The sequence below is a fragment of the Culex quinquefasciatus genome, chromosome 3, assembly GCF_015732765.1.
Source record: "Culex quinquefasciatus strain JHB chromosome 3, VPISU_Cqui_1.0_pri_paternal, whole genome shotgun sequence".
Classification (NCBI taxonomy): Eukaryota; Metazoa; Arthropoda; class Insecta; order Diptera; family Culicidae; genus Culex; species Culex quinquefasciatus.
This window is the reverse complement of record NC_051863.1, coordinates 131,186,624-131,204,592: the sequence shown is the minus strand read 5'-3', so window position 1 is coordinate 131,204,592 and position 17,969 is coordinate 131,186,624. Positions and strand designations below refer to the sequence as shown.

The window sequence follows — 17,969 nt, the reverse complement described above, 5'->3', positions numbered from 1 at the left end:
ACCCATCGTTGGTTAGGTAATCAAGAGACCTTTCCAACGAATCCACAACATTGAATATCTGGCAACCCTGTCTCGAGTTATGACCACTTAAGTGATATTTATGTACTTTTTTGAAGCTGGATCTCACTTAAATGTATGTAAACGATGTCCGGATCCATCATCCGACCCATCGTTGGTTAGGTAATCAAGAGACCTTTCCAACGAGTCCACAACATTGATGATCTGGCAACCCTGTCTCGAATTATGACCTCTTAAGTTATATTTGTGTATTTATTTTTCTGGATCTAAAAAAAAATAGCTGAAATATTACCCATTGTTGGTGAGGAAGGCATCAACCACATAGGTGGATTAAGTTAGTTTTTCTTCTAAAGTTGAATTTTCTTCATTAAACAGGGGATAATGCGCTTCAGCGGTGGACACAACTCAAGCGAGTTTTCCCTTCTTTAACCCTTTCAGGCCTGAATTTTGAAAAAAAAAGTTAATGGTGGGAAAATGATTCTTATGACCATACGAAATTTATAGGCTAGTTTTGGAAATTTTGATTTTTGGGTCATATATGACCCATCAGGCCAGAAATCAGCAGTCAAGAGATTTTTCCCTTCTTTAAAGAAGGGAAAATTCAACTCATGTTAGTAGTTATCTCATGTCAAAGAAAGTTTTCACTTCTTCAAAGAGAGGTAAATTCAACTTGTGTCAGCAGTTATCACAAGTCAAGAGAATTTTCCCTTCTTGATTGGAGAGAAAATTCAAACATATAGGGATAATTCAACTCGTGTTAGTAGCCATCATAAGTTAAGCGAATTTTCCATAATTTAAAGAAGGAAAAATTTAACTGGTGTCAGTAGTCATCGCTGATCAGTGAGTTTTTCCCTTCTTTAAATAATGGAAAATTCTCTTTACTTGTGATAACTACTAACACGAGTTGAATTATCCCTATATGTTTGAATTTTCTCTCCAATCAAAAAGGGAAAATTCTCTTGACTTGTGATAACTGCTGACACAAGTTGAATTTACCTCTCTTTGAAGAAGTGAAAACTTTCTTTGACATGAGATAACTACTAACATGAGTTGAATTTTCCCTTCTTTAAAGAAGGGAAAACTCTCTTATCTGCTGATATAGGTGAATATTTTTTAAAAAGAAGGAAAAACTCGCTTGAGTTGTGACCACAGCTGAAGCGCATCTTTCCCTGTTAAATGAAGAAAATTTAGCTTTAGAAGGAAAATTCAACTTTTTTTAGCACACAGAAAATAAATTATGGTAATATTCATCAGGAAATGGTGACAGATTTTGTGTCAAAAAAAATTACATCAGAAATTGGTGAAAATTCATCAATTTCTGATGAATATTCATCAGGTTCACATTTTTACAAATTTATTGGGTAATATTACTCAAAAAAGAGGTCATATTCAACCAACCAATATCTCCGGACCAATTTTTAGGAAGTAGTGAGGAAGGCAGCAACCACATAGGTGGATTAAGTTAGTTTTTTTTTAAATCGTTGAAATTTCTCTAAGTCGGGATAACCAAATACTTTGAAAAACGATTCAATCGACAGATTATTGAATTTCGGTGAATTTCAATCCAGTTTCATTTTAATAACATTTATTTTTCAGTCTTGTTATTTTTCAAAAGCTTCGAGAACTTCAAGCTCAGGCCGTTCATCAATGAGAAATGCATTTGATGTGGTGAAGAATATCACTAAGAACAAAATGGGATCATCAGGTGAGTAGATTTGGCTGTTGCATATGGATCATTTCCGTTTTTTCACTAACTGCAACTGCTGCACTAAAAATGGTATGAAAATACCAAATTTTGGTATTACTTGTGCAAATACCAGCGACCAAAAAGTGCCCTTGGTTGCCCAATAATAGATGGTAAAATACCATGAAATCATACCAAAATCATGTATGTGGAAGACCACAGAAATACCAAAATCTGATTTTCCAAGGGCGTGGGAATACGGGTGTATCCCATTTGGCATAATGCCATTTGGCATAATGCCGTTTGGCATAACGCCGTTTGGCATAATGCCGTTTGGCATAATGGACGTTTGGCATAACGGTCATTTGGCATAATGGCCATTTGGCATAATATTGTTCGCTTTAATAATATTGGAATTGCTTTACACAGAAAAAAAAAGTTGAATTTTGGAATGATGAAAATTTGGTAGGTTGAATATTACCTCTATGTTTGAGTAATATTACATAAAAAATGTGTAAAAATATGAACCTGATGAATATTCATCAAAAACTGATGAAAGTTCATCATTTTCTGGGGTAAAATTAATCATTTTTTTTGCCACAAAATCTGTCACCATTTCCTGATGAATATTACCATCATTTTTTTTTCTGTGTTAAGAAGACCATATTAGGTTGTGACAACTGCCGGCGAAAGCAGATTTTTTTCTTTCCTTAAGATTTTTTTATTTAAAAACTGCTGGCTACACAGCAAAAAAAAAAGTTGAATTTTGGAAGGTTGAAAATTTGGTAGGTTGAATATTGCCTCTTTTTTGAGTAATATTACATAAAAAATGTGTAAAAATGTGAATCTGATGAATATTCATCAATTCCTGATGTAATAATATACATTTTTTTCGACTCAAAATCTGTCACCATTTCCCGATGAATATTACCATCATTTATTTTCTGTGTGCTAAAAAATGTTGCATTTTCCTTCTAAAACTGAATTTTCTTCATTAAACAGGGGAGCTGTGGTCACAAATCAAGCGAGTTTTCCCTTCTTTTCAAAAAATATTCACCCATATCAGCAGTCAAGAGAGTTTTCCCTTCTTTAAAGAAGGAAAATTCAACTCATGTTAGTAGTTATCTCAAATCAAAGAAAGTTTTTACTTCTTTGAAGAAATGTAAATTCAACTTGTGTCAGCAGTTATCACAAGTCAAGAGAATTTTCCCTTTTTGATTGGAGAGAAAATTCAAACATATAGGGATAATTCAACTCGTGTTAATAGTTATCACAAGTAAAGAGAATTTTCCATTATTTAAAGAAGGAAAAAAACTCACTGACTTGTGATGACTACTGACACAAGTTGAATTTTTCCTTCTTTAAATTATGGAAAATTATCTTTACTTGTGATTACCACTAACACGAGTTGAATTATCCCTATATGTTTGAATTTTCTCTCCAATCAAGAAGGGAAAATTTTCTTGACTGCTGACACAAGTTGAATTTACCTTTCTTTGAGAAGTGAAAACTTTCTTTGATTTGAGATAACTACTAACATGAGTTGAATTTTCCCTTCTTTAAAGAAGGGCAAAATCTCTTGACTGCTGATACAAGTTGAATTTTCCCTTCTTTAAAGAAGGGAAAACTCCTTGACTGCTGATATAGGTGAATATTTTTAAAGGAAGGGAAAACTCGCTTGAGTTGTGACCACCGCTGAAGCGCATTATTCCCTTTTTAATGAAGAAAATTCAACTTTAGAAGGAAAATTCAACTTTTATCAGCAGTTGTCACAAGTCTACAAAGTGTCCCCTTCTTTAAAGGAAATATAAACCTTGAGTCAGCAGTTGAGAATTCAGAAAAAATGACCCGCAGCTTTTTTGGGTTAGATCCAAAGCTGAAGACGGTGAATATGTTTCTACGTATATGACAAAGTGGAATGCTTTACATTCGTGTTTATATTTCAAATAAAAATCTAAGTTTTGTGTATATTTGAATGGAAGTAGCGCCACTTGCTGATAAAATATTCAATTAATATTTACCCTGTAATATGAATAAGTATATGTTGGTAAGATGTAACAAAATGAGCGAATTTTGCGTTCATTTCAGGTCATGATTCCCTGGATGCACTCAGCCCGAATCACAAATATGAGCTTGATTGATTGTGACAGGACCTGGCGCTTTGACTTTGAAATTTAAATGGGATTTAAACCCGTATAATCGGTGCGTTTTGGTTTTGAGTTTTTAGTCCCTTAATGATTATTGAATTTTTCATCAACCTCATGACCTCATAGTTCGTGTTCCAGGGAGCAACCCAGGAACAACAAGGGAACCGAAGAGTGCGACAAGATCCGTCAAATATTAAGAATGTTACAGATTTTATAACACCACCGCTGAAAACTTCAACTTTTTCTTTAAGCTCTTCGGCCAGCACTTGCTGCTACTGCAGAAAATATTGAGGCAGGCTACTCTCATGTAACCACCCACTGAGAATTTTGCTTGAGCCTCGACTCGATTCGGGCTCGATCTCGAACCAGATCGACTCATGGCTCGAGCCAAAATTCTCAGTGGGCAAGCAAGCTGCCTGAAGAACTGAAGAAGTGTTATAAATACTGTAACATTCAAAAAAGTGAATCGTTTTCTAAATGTCAAGCTATCAACTAACGTCATGATTTGAATTCCCGGACGCTTCGAAACCCGGACACCTCATCTTGTTTTATCAATAATTTGGATATATGTTCGCATTATGAATGTAAAAACTGTGTTATTTGATGAATTATAACATCAACTTTCATTTCAAGTTTGTTTGAACGCTGTAGTTAATTTCAAAACAATTAAATAAAATAAAATTATAAGATTACCAAAAATGCGAAACATTTCACGTGAAATATTTCATAGGCGTCCGAAGCACCGAGAAGGCAAAGCAGAAATTTATGGTTATGATTTCCTTAAATTCCAGTAAATTTTTATATAAAGTATCGATTGTTTTGATGTTAACAGCTTATTTGAGACCTAAAGAATGCCATTCACTAACATTTCAGTCCAAATTTGTGCGATTCATTAGCAAAAACGAGTGTCCGGAATTCGAAGCAAAAGTGTCCGGATTTCGAATCAGCTTTTATCAGTGTCCGGGATTCGAAGCACAACAAGTCATTGTAATTTTCAAATTCTGATGAAAAATTGTTATTAAAGACATAATTTGCATGCATTCTCTCAAAACTGACTGTTAACACTACATCCTGATGATATTTCTTCATTTCCAACTTATTACATGATTTTTTGTCAGCTATAACGAAAATGATATGCTGCTAAGTGTCCGGATTTCGAATCATGACGTTATCAACTAAATGGTCGCAGTAGTCTTAAGTCCCACAAAAAAAATGTCAAGCTTTAAAATGTACTAAAAACTGCTGTCCTCATTCAAACTGTAGTGCCGATTGATCCCAGTCTATGGAATTGAAATAATTTTGAAAATTTAATATCATTATGCCAAATGACCATTATGCCAAATGGCCATTATGCCAAATGACCGTTATGCCAAACGTCCATTATGCCAAACGGCATTATGCCAAACGGCGTTATGCCAAACGGCATTATGCCAAATGGCATTATGCCAAATGGGATACACCCTGGGAATACCTAATAATAAAACCATGGCAATATCAAGTTTTTCGCAAGCCTAGAAAGTGTTCCTTTCTTTAATGGAAATATTAACCTGTATAAATGTCGAACATATTTGGCTCAATGGCTTAAAAAAGCCCTTGGAAATATATTCAGCATGTGGAGCAACGTTTTGAACTAACGTTTCAAGTTCTGGGCACCCATAGCCAGCAGTTTTCAAATTAAGCAAGAAAAATTCTTAAAGAAAATCAGCTTTCGCCGGCAGTTATCACAACCTAATATGATCTTCTTAAAGCAATTTCAATATTAAATTTATTTTGAAATTTTAACATCATTATGCCAAATGACCATTATGCCAAATGGCCATTATGCCAAATGACCGTTATGCCAAACGTCCATTATGCCAAATGGCATTATGCCAAATGGCGTTATGCCAAATGGGATACACCCATTTTCAGATATATTCTATGGGTCTCCAATTTTAGGTTTCCAACGTACTTTCAACTTAATTTTATTGCAATTTCAAAGACAGCTTAAAAATTACGATATTCGATTTAGGGACCGTCTATAAACCACGAGGCTACTTTTTTGAAATCTCGGCATATAAACATTTGTATCATTAAATTATTATTATAAATTGTATATTTTTAGCCTTTTATAAGAGATGCTATTTAGTGCTGTAGATAATTATTAGGTACACTCAACCCCCCCTGGTTGGTCACTTTTTCACAAAGTCAAACTAAAAAGAACTAAAAAGACTCGAATTGTCACTTTTCCCATACCGTCAACTGGGGCGAATCGGGACTACAGTCTGAATGAGACCCTATAGGGATAACAGCTTATAAAGCATTTAAAAGCTTCAAATTAGGAAATCGATGCACTAATTTAGTTGATCTGTATCTGTTCCAGTAGCGTGACCGGGCTCTTACAGATGAGGAGGCACACGCATGAGATTTTTTTTTTCCGATTACGGTGTTTGTGAACAACCCTTCGGACAAATCTAGAACATTTTTTTTTGCACGGCCCCCAGGCCTTCCACTGGTACCGCCAGTGGTTGTAACCGAAATCAATAAAAAAAAGTTACTTAATCCACCATTAGGTGGTTGGTGCCTTCCTCACATTCATAAAGTCAATACATTCAGTAAAAATAGCAACATTCTCCCTTAACATGTTCAACAAATCAACTTTATTACTCATTTCTTTTGATAGGGTTCACAGAGCTTCAATATTTTTTGGCTCATCGGCAAGGTCTGATAAAAAACTTATCCAACGATAGTTCGCATGGAAGATTCAGACAATATATCTATCAAAATATCTGAAATCCGGCCCCAAAAAAGTGTATAAATAACACTTAAGTGCTAATAACTTTTGATAGGGTTGTCATATCCTTGATGTTATAAGCTCATTTGAAAGGTCTTTCGATTATCTAACTAACGATTGGTCACATGATGGACCCGGACATCATTTTCATTGAAATATCTGAGATCCGGCCTCCAAAAAGTGTACAAATAACACTTAAGTGCTAATAACATTTGATAGGGTTGTCAGATCTTCAATGTTTTGGGCTCATTGGAATGGTTTTTTGAATACCTTACTGAAAATGTATAACATGTTAGGTTTTCTTGCAAAAACCACCCTTTTTACAATCTTCCGGACATACGCCAAAATCGTTTTTTTAGCATAACTTTTGAAGTACTTAACTAAACTTGCTGATTTTAAATAGAGACCTATGGGACACCAAGACGGATCGAATGAGACTAATACGGCAAAAATCCGTTCATCCGGTCCGGAGATAATCAAGTGACATTTTTTGTCCACCCACCTACACACATCCACACAGACATTTGCTCAGAACATGATTCTGAGTCGATATGTATACGTGAATGTGGGTCTACGAAGTCAAATTAATAAGTTCATTTTTTGAGTGATTTTATAGCCTTTCCTCTAGTAAGGTGAGGAAGGCAAAAATATCAAAATATGGTGCAAGAACCTGGCTAAAACAGCTGTCCCAATTCACCCCAGATGACGTACGCAGAATGTAAAACAAATTTATTGAAATTTTATTGAGTTAAACAATTGCAGCGGATAATTTTCTTAAATGCAACTGCGAGCACTAGCGTGCCCAGGGTGGGGTTATTGCCCCACCATCTACAGAAATTTGTTCTAAATTTTTTCAGGGGGTGTCTATAAATAACGTAACATTCAAAACGTCCTTATTGCCCCACGTTCCTTGATGAGTGATGAGTGATTACGAGCACACTGACGCACATCTGGCTGCTAATCAGTAGCGAATTTTATTGAACACAATCAGTAATTGGCAGACGTGCATTCTATTGACCTCGTGGTCGTTAAATTAAGCGGCGAATGATCTGCTTTCTGCATAATCGCCAAAGCACACAACTCGCGAGATGCATGCTGACTTGAATGAATGCATAACCATGCGTAGCTTGGCTTGTTTCTATTTCTAACCATTTTGACAAGAAAAAAAAACATCTTTCCAACAACAAGGCAAATAGAGAAACAAACCGGTGAGTATTGCACTTTTTCTCCTGATGGTCATTACGTATTTCATTCAGGTAAGGGTGCGCGCAGGTGGTACGTTTTATTCGCGAATCTTCTGCGAACGCATCGTTGGGTGTTGTATTTTATGGCGTCTTGTCACGTGACGCGCGACAGCAACGTTGTTGAAGAGCTGTTTCCTCGCGAGTTACACCAAAACGCACCAAACTTTTAAGGTTTTGTGGCATGGTGCTTAAGTTGTGTTTGATGAGTCTGTAATCTTTTTTTAAACTACCATGTAGCACAATGACTTACCAAATTTTATTCTCGAAATTTCGCCAAATTAAACACTGTCATGAAAAATGGCGTTGTTCAAGTTGGCATTCGACCTCTGATGTGGTGGTTCAACAAAAGCTACAATGGATGACCTGCGACATATTATGGAACTAATGCAACTCTGTGGCTTTGTGGTTTTAAAGGTATTTACTGCCAAGTTGGACTTTTTTTTGAAACGAAATACAATCAATATTTCCAGGTTTAGGTTTAATAAAGATGATTTTTCAAAAGTAATGCACGATTTTAAAATATTTTGATTGAAACAAAATTTGAAAATTTCAGCAATGAATTATTTTTGGACATTGGAACAGATCCAGATAAAAAAACATTTTATAAGAATGTTTTAAATTATTAAAGTTGTTGTTAAAATAGCTCAAATTTACAATTTGGAGGCCACGTGGTTTATGCACCAGCCCTAACAAGGTAACATGCTTATATTGCATATAGCAAAATGCTTCCGGTATATCCAAGTTCAGACCAAGTTAGTTCAAGTCAACCCAAGTCCAAAATTGGTCCACCGCAAGTGCAAGTCAAATTCACCACCGTCATCACTGTCTCACCATCCTCAACACCCGAGCAGGTCGAGCCTCTTTAGCTTAACTTTATGATACGAGGTATGGTCGACCACCACCACTCCAAAAAAATACTCCGAGTTGTGCGGCAAACTGGCCGGAGTTCGTCCGTCGCATCGCAGTTCGAGCAGTTCAGAGTCGATCGCGCAGTGCTACGGGTGTGTTGTGCTCCATAGCTCAGCCCCAAGCTTAAGTCGTTAAAGTCAGATTTGGTGGTGGTTTTAAAGGGTGGTACAAGTTCAAGTTCAACGCGCGGGCGCGTGAAGATCTCTTCGAAGACTGCTGGAAGTTTATTCGGTTGGAGATCACGGTGAAGGTGCGCATAAATCTGTCAACGTTGACAGCTATAGTGCTAATTGTGTGATCGTGTTTTACCAAAGTGGACCACCGACAACAATGCTGACGAGCAAAGCGCACCTGCTGATGACCGTTTCGGTTGTGGTCCTATCGTCGTCGTTCGTGGTGCAAGCGCAGATGACCAAAGTGAGTGACCAAATTCGAACAAATATAGTACAAATGCCTGGTGGTGGTGCGGTTGCATAAGGCGCATGTGGTGCGTGAAGAGCAGAGTTGTTTCAAACGGTCGTTGTATATCTTTTTTTGGGTGACTTAACTGAGCTTTGCCAAAAAATTGGTTGAGTGTACGAGATAGCAGCGCGATGGGATGTGGTCGGAAAAGTGTGCAAAATTGGTGTTAGTAGGAGATTTTTTTTTGCGAAGTTTTATCTGTTATGTAGTGCACTTCTGCCGTTCTACGCATAATTGTCCCATGTTCAAAAAAGTGCAACTGAGGAAAACGCGATTGAAATTTTTCGACCGATTTCTGTGTTTCTACGCATAATTGTCCCGTGGGTTCTTATTCGCCCTATGTGTCCCTAATCGCCCCAGTTAGCAGTTTATCACCCTAATTTGTGATTCTCTTGCTATACAACAGGTAAACAAGAAATAATGCTCAGTAAAACTAATGATTCCGTGTAAGAAAATACTTGGTGGGACAATTATGCGTAGAAGTTCAACGATGGGACAAACAGACTTGGTGTTGTTTTTAATGAATTTGCGAACAATGTACCAGATTTTATGTGTTTTTCTTAAAGTACACATCAAACTAAACTTGAAAACGTCATAAAGTCAAAATCGTCCAAAACTGACATGGGACAATTATGCGTAGAACGGCAGATTTGCAAACAAAATAAAGTAATCCCACAAAATCGCAACAGATTTGAGATCATCTATTGTTCAAAGCCATCTTCTATTTTATGATTCACTGGAACATATTCTGTCAAATTTTAAAGATGCATTCAAATGGAAACTAATACTTTTCCAGTGCTAATATATTTTTTTAATTAAAAGTTTTGATTTAAAATTTTTGAAAATATGTTGTGCAATAATATGAGAAAATTTTAAAATTAAATTGAATAACATAACTTTCTGTAAGTTTTTTGAAAACTTTTCCTTACTCTTGTCTATTCCATAGTTATAAGTAATAATTTTTCGATTGAATTACGATGTATAACACAGCTGAAAGGAACACCAAAACTCTGTTGTGTACCTAAATGAACTCATTGTAACTTGATTATTCACAAATAAAACCGAATTGAATTAAATTGAAATTGAATAGCACTTAGAAAAAATCATGCTCCATTAATTATGTTTTGAAAAAAATATATTTAAGCAACAAATTAACGATTAATCAATGTTTAAAATGTCCCGCCCGTGTGGATCAATCGGACCGCGCACTGGACTCACAATCCAGAGGTCGACGGTTCGAATCCTGCGGCGGGCGCTCTAAAATTCTTTGTGTAAATATGGGTATTCGGCGCCGTCGCTCAGTGCCATACTTTCATACCCTTAGGAGCCCAGGGCGGCGAAGTCCTTGTAGATAAAAAGGAAGACACTAGTGGTTGGTACTAGCAATGGTGGCCGACAGCTATAAAGTCAACTTCGTTTTCGTCAATGTTTAAAATAAGAATACTTTACACGGTGTGTTTCGTAGAACAAACTTAAGACAACGAATTCGACACATCTGATATTTGGCACCATGAAAGAAGGGCTCTTTCCCGACATTTTGCAAAGTATAGCGAAATATTTTATGCAACTTTTTTTTGAAGATTTTTTTTTCGATTCTATAGGATATTTATCCAGCAAAATCGCTGAAAATCGGTGCATTCATGTTGGTATCCATCAAATTTCTTATGAATATGCCTAAGGAGACTCTAACTTATATATTTGACCTGTAATAAAAAGTTTCCTACTCAATAGTTCCTTAAAATTATTTTTTTAATCCTCTGCCATATTACACCACAACATTTTGAAACATTTTCGAATCAATTACATTATACAGCAGTTCCATTTGAAAGTTAAAGAAAAAAAATGAAAGTGTTGGCTCAAAATTTGAGGGGAGGGGGTTATTTGGCCAAAATAATTATACCCGTATTTTTTTGTTTGGCCATTAGAGTGACCTACTCCGTGTTAGGATAGTGGGATCCCACAAGGGTGGTCCAAAGAATTTTCGTCAATTTTCACAAAAAACCTTTTTTTTCAAAAAATCATAACTTCGCTCCATTTTAACCGATTTTAGCTGTCTGGACGCAAATGAAAGGTTATGAGTTTGGCTTTCAAGGAAAAATAATATGCCGTTTTGACGGTGTCTGGACCAAAGAGCCTATGTCTGAAAATATTTTAATAAGATTTCTCTTATTCAAATAATGGGCGAGGTTCATCAACAGGATTCCGAGAAACCTATGATTTTTTGAAAATAAAATCTGGGTTTTTAGATGCGTCACGCGCAAAATATCAATCAGCAAAAAATCAACTTTTTCCACTAAAACTGCGATAACTTTAAATTTTTTTGAGTTTTTTGAATGAAAAAGTAAAATTTCGCTTCGTTTGATACCCATGTTGCGAATTATAAAAAAATTAATATTTTCGAGAAAATATGGTATTTTGTGAAAATTTGAATTTTTTTTTCAAAAAACTCTAAAACAGTTAAAATACATGCAAAATTTCGAATCGTTTGATACCCATAATGCGGATTCTTAAAATTTGAGTACACTCAAAAAATACTGTATTTTGTGATTTTTTTTTGTAGTATTCTCGGGTGAGTTTTCAAAAAGCCGTTAGAGCCACCGTGACCTCTGACACTAATTTTCGTTTTTCTCGAAAATGAAACAAAATTTCATTTATTTTAAGTATGGGGCACTTGAAGGACGTGTAGATGAACAATCTCGAGCATTTTTGATATTGGTTTTTCGTAAGTAGGTCGAATACTGATGCGAAAAGGACTTTGTTTACCAATGGCTCTTACGGCTTTTTGGGAACTAATCCGAGTATTCATACTTTGAAACTTACCATATTATTAAAAAAAACTAAGAGGAAGCTTGAAAATTCAACATAATTTGGTTGGTTTTAGTCAATCGTAAAAAGAGTTATCGTCCGTTATCGTCCATAAAATTATCGCCGTTAGAATTATCGGAATAACGATAACGATAGATTGTCGTTACCGTCCCGACGATAACGCTAACCATTATCGTTATCGTTATACCGATAATTCTATCGAATAACAACCTTGGAAATATTCTATGTTTTGCATTGTTTAATGCTCAAATTTGTATCCAGGCAATATGTTGCTGTATTTTCATTACAAATTTAGCAAAGAAAAGATTTTAATTCGGTTTCTTGGTTCTTCAAGCTTTGATTTTGGAGTTATTTCAAAGAAAGCTGGTAAATTTGGATCGGAAACTTTTTATTGGAGGTCAAAAATTTGTCAAATACGTAAGTCAGAGTCTCCTTAGGCATATCAATAAGAAATTTGATGGATATCAACATGAATGCATCGATTTTCAGCGACTTTTCTGAAGAAATATCCTATAAAATCGAAGATTTTTTTCTTCAAAAAAAAGTTACCCCGACAAAATATTTCGCTATACCCCGCAAATTGTCGGGAAAGAGCCCTTCTTTCATAGTGCCAAATTTACCTAAACAATTAAAAATAAGACAACGAAAATTATCCGCAGTGATTTTTTTTCCAAGGTGTTCGGATAATCAAGTCTTGACTGTATAAGTTTGGTAAACTGAAATGCAATTTGATTAATTTGAGATCGCTGAGCTCGATTTTGATTCTAAAATATAAATAATACATTGTCATCCGGTTTTTTGGCAACACGACTTTTCTACACATTTCCTCTCAGGGGTGACCCAATGTCACCCCTGATGACGGTATTAATGATTTAAAAAATGTTACTCTTAGTTGATACTGGATTTCATTCTATGAAAAAAAATCAAAATTGAATGATTTATTTCAAATTAGACATAAGAGAAAAAAAAAAGAAAAAAATATTAATATAAACCAAAATAGCATTGACTAAATTCAACAACTCCAAATTTTACTTCCACCGGTTATCAAAACAAAAAAGTTGCACGCTTGATGAGACCATTAGGCCAAATTGGGAACATTGAAAATGGAAACTCGGCTTAATCTAATCGTTTCCGTTGTTTAATTTTTAGCATGAATCAAATATCAAATTGGAAATCAACGCGGGAAGTCTCCTCAAGCACAGCTGCGTTTTGGTATTCTTTTTCTTTGTGGTGTCTAATTTTAATTTTATGACGATGTGGGGTCTTATTTTTGTCAATGGTTTTTAACTAGGAAATCATTGTTACTCTACCGCAATGGGTTGTAATATGTATACATACTTCTTGTTCTTGTTCCAATTACATTTTCTCGTTGATTTTATTCATTTTTATTGTTCTATTTGAAGCTTTCTTAATTTATAGGGGAGAGTGGGGAGACTTGATCCCCTTTTTTTGTATCGCACATAACTCTGTAAATTTCTCACAAAACTATAAACTTTTTGCATGAATTGAAGGCTTAAACATCCATCTATGTTTGGCTAATAAGGGTATTTGATCAGATGAATTCTTCGAATCATGCCAAGCGTTTAAAAAAAAAAATTAAACCGGCATTTTAAAAATGTTAGGGGTAACTTGATCCCCCTTTCAACATTTTGAAGAAATCTTAAGCCAAATGTTTCTTATTCATCCAAACTTTTAATTTTCTATAAGTTACAGCAATTTCACATAAAATCTGTACGTTTGTGTTCAAAATATAACATGTTTAGTATGTAAAATTTTTAATAACTTAAAATATTATTTTTTTTGACCAAAATTAAGCATGTTTACAAAAACTGGAAATTTTTTGTTTACAAAACTTTTGAAAAAAAGTTCAAACTGCAGTAAGTTAACTACAACTATACTAAAGGAAACTATGTATGAAAACCCAGCCCAATTAATTAATCTTGAGGCTGATTCCAGTGACAGTAAAAATGCAGGGATCAAGTCTCCCTAAACGCACTTTTTTAAATAATTGATTGTAAAAATAGTATGACGATAAATTCAACATCAAATGCGTAAGGGTTTTGGAGTTGATAAGTTTATCAAACAATTCATGTATAAAAAATATTTTTTTGAATAATTTTTGAGTGTTTTCTATACATAACAAAACAAAGAAAAAAAGATCTCTTGGAAGTTTTTTGCAGCTCGTTTAAAAAAAATGTGTGTAACTCAATCTAAACATTTTTTAATTTTTTGCTTTGTTTTCTACAATGAGTTTTAGTCAATTTCGCACAACTTTCTAGAACAAAGCTAAGTGTTTTACCCACATGCTGACGAGATACAGGCTTGGGATCAAGTGTCCCCGGGGATCAAGTCTCCCCACTCTCCCCTATAGGAGAGAATTTATATTTATGGCATGGAACTTGATTGCTCTAATGGTTATATACGCGTGAAAGAATATGTTTTTGTTCATGCCTCAGGAAAGCTACGACCTGACGAGGTTAGTTAAATATGTAATAATTCAATTAAACACACGCCCCTGATGAGTAAAACAACCAACAAGTCTGATATTTTCTTTTCGTTCAATGGCAAAAAACCCTCACCCAAAACATAAACCATCCCAATTCTCCATGCAGCACAGGTTTGCAAGTCAATCGATCGGCGCCCGGTCGGCTTGTCTCACCTTGACGGGCTAGTCGAAACCGAAAGTAGTAGTAGCTTAACTTGAGCTGCGGACTTAAGCCGGGCGTCCGGTGTGCATTTCCATCTGTGATGTGTTGTGGCCTTTGCCGTTACTAAACAGTTATTCAAAGGATGAGCCTTTGGTTCCGCTGTTTGATCCGCGAATTTGGATCATCCAAGAAAATCGTTAGTCACGGCATTTGGATATTGATTAACTTTTGGCAGCAGATGCAAACGGGGTGTAACGAGCATAACGAAAGGGGTCTTCCGAAAGACTGAGGGCCTTGTTTTTTTTTGAGTGAATGGATAGCGAAATTAATTGAATGTTGTCGAAAAGAAACACGTGACGATTGAAGGCCTAAAACTGTAACGTGTGGTCGGCATTTTTAATGCGTAGATTCGTTGCAGTAGGTTAACCCTTACCAAGGGTTTTGTGTTCAGTGATTTTTTGAGCAACTTTTATTGTACTACAGTCCAGCGAGCCAAAACCAAGCAAAAAAATTAAAAATAATGGTGGATTGTTGGTGCCTTCCTTACTCCGTGTTTGTGTTTGTGTGTGGCCGGCTGAGAAATTATGGGAAAGTAGCTTATCTCATTTATTGCATTATTTCTCACTCATTGATTAGCGCACCTTGCAATGTAACTGCTTCGTGATCATCATATAATGATCAATTAGGAAACGAAACAAGTCCCAAGTACGTCCAAACTGGTATTTCTTTCCGGCTTACCAAGCCTTACCCAAATAGAGTGGGCTTATCACCTATACTTGAGTTGCATGGCAGTGAAATGCACTGCAGCAGTCTTTTTTTTACAACTCGTTTGGCTCAAAGGTTAAAACCACTTTCAGACGGGGGGGCTTCCCGGTTATGGTTTCGCTCCAAGTGACAAGTTGCATGTTACACGCCGCTGCAAAAGCGTTGGATTATTTGGCGGTAAAGTGAAATTGTTTGAAAACTGCACCATCATCCGGGTGCAGTGAGTTGCACAAGGTGGCTCACCTCGCTGCCTGCGTTGGGTTGCATAATTTGACCAACTATTCAAAAATTACGCTCTAATGTTTGTCGCTTTTCGCATCTGTTTAACTTGTTTCTTCTTTTCTTTTCCGGTACCCGGGGGGTGCGTAACGTAACGTCTTTCTCGAACTCCAGAAGCGCTGCATGAGCCAACCGAATGTCTCCAAAAAGGTGGACAAAGTCATACACGAGTGCCAGGAGGAGATCAAAATGGATCTTATTGAAGGTAAAACATATTATTTTTAAAATGCTGATGAATAAATTACTCATTTCTCCTATTTTAGATGTGATTCGAGCTTACAAGGAAGACTGGCATGACCGTAAGAAGCGGGAATCACACGAGGACGACTTCCAACATCCAACAATTGTGTCGCACGAGGATAAGTGGATCGCTGGGGTAATTTTTGGAAATAATACCATTTTACGGGAATTTTCATATGTTATCTCGGCTAACTATTTACAAAATCCCCGTTTCCCAGAACAGCCCAACCCGAAAAACTCGGGCGACCTATTGATAATCTAATTCAATTTTAGTGCCTAATGCAGTGCGTATACCGGAAGAACAACGCCATCGACAAGAACGGCTGGCCCACGCTGGACGGGCTGGTGAACCTGTACACGGACGGAGTGAACGAGCAGGGTTACTTTATGGCCACCCTGAGGGGCGTTGATCGTTGCTTAAAGGGAACCTCGATGAAGTTCAAAGTGCGAAGGAACGATGTGGCGGGTAAGTGGGGATTATTTTCAAATTTGCTCAGATTATGTTTTTACGAAAATCACTCCATTTTAGAACAATTCGAGCAGTGCGGAGTTGCGTTCGACGTTTTCGACTGCATTTCGGACATGATTACGAATTACTGCAGTGACCAGCCGCATCACGAGTTCAACTGAAGGTCAGCGGTGCAGCGTTAGTTAAATTATAAGTACCTAATTAGAGAAAATTTAAAGTTACGATTAGTTTAAGGTGGCAAAGTGATCTTAGTAAAATCGATAAGCAATGTTTGGAGTTGAGTTTTATTTTCATGAGCTTTGAATGCCCCTTTATTAGACATTATTTGTATTTTTTTAAATTTTATACCTTTTTTGCCAATATTATTAAAAAGCATAAATTTATTTTTTTAGGTTGTTTCTTGAGCAACAATCTGGCATTTTGTTATTTATATCTTTTGGATTGAAACGAACTGTATGAAAATTTCAGCGTTTGTTTGTCCATATACGTTAGGGTGGTCCAAACTCTGGCTTTCTCGGCGCTGCCCCCCTGAAATCAATGATTGATTCATCACTAGTCAAAATTCCAAATTTGAGCTCATTCTTACCACGGGAGCCCCTCCCTCTATGTCGTTGAAGTTTGTAAGGAAAAAATTGCCAAAAAGTATGCAAAAGCAGCTGTTTCAGTTGTTTTTACCTGTGAAGGGCGCAATAGTCGTCCCATCTTTATCAATTCTCAGATGTAGGACTTTCATTAAATTTTGAACAACTTCATCGTTTTTGAGCAAGCAAAATAAAAATATCCAAAATATATATATCTTCCCGTTTGTTAACCTAGTAGAAAATGTTTTATGTTCAAAACACTAATATACTAAGAATTTCAAAAAATCGTCACTTTTTGTTCAATATACAATGCAAATATCTCGGCTTTGCGTGAACATAAATTGTAAGAAGTAGCTAGGTATATTTTTTTAAATCAAAGTTTTTGGAAAGTGAGTAAAATGAATCCATTCTCCAAAAAGATAAAATAGCTTTTGAATACGTCTTTGTGAGCAGTTTGAGAGAATATGATAAAGAATAAAATTGATAATATAGATTAAATGAAAAAAAAAATCATGCAGCAAATGTGATTTTCATGGCAAGTAATTTATCCAGAACAAATCTAACAGGTTTAATCTCATAAATAAATCGATAAGCATTGAATTTACTTTAAAAATCTGCTATTCACTCGGAATACCATTTTTATTCAATCACAACTCAAAGTTTCAAAATGTTTGGAGCGAGTATGTGAAATATGTTTGCTCTATAAATTTTCAACTTTTAACTGTAATTTCTCGAACACTTTTAAACAAATTAAACTAATTTTTCCTGTAAAACTCCTCTTAGAGACATTCAATAATACCAATTCAATTATCTTCCAATTTGGTCATGGTAAACAAAGCGTGAAAAAATGATCTTGGGGGGAAGAATTACCTTATTTTCAAATGATATAACACATTTTTATTGTTTATTTTCATTTTATAATAT

General features: G+C 35.6%; 1 protein-coding gene across 2 annotated transcripts; it reads left to right on the top strand.

The window, feature by feature from the left end:
* The first annotated feature begins 8,845 nt into the window (after positions 1-8,845).
* On the top strand, positions 8,846-16,737 carry LOC6051409 (general odorant-binding protein 70). Of its 2 annotated transcripts, XM_038263007.1 has the most exons (6): positions 8,846-9,025; positions 9,090-9,192; positions 15,870-15,960; positions 16,019-16,131; positions 16,269-16,461; positions 16,525-16,737. In XM_038263007.1, exons 2-6 carry the CDS (start codon positions 9,106-9,108, stop codon positions 16,623-16,625), a joined length of 585 nt encoding a protein of 194 aa, XP_038118935.1. In that variant the 5' UTR covers positions 8,846-9,025; positions 9,090-9,105; the 3' UTR covers positions 16,626-16,737. The 2 variants fall into 2 exon arrangements, with proteins under 2 accessions (XP_038118935.1, XP_038118934.1); XM_038263006.1 differs by having other exon boundaries at positions 8,846-9,192.
* Positions 16,738-17,969: the final 1,232 nt, after the last annotated feature.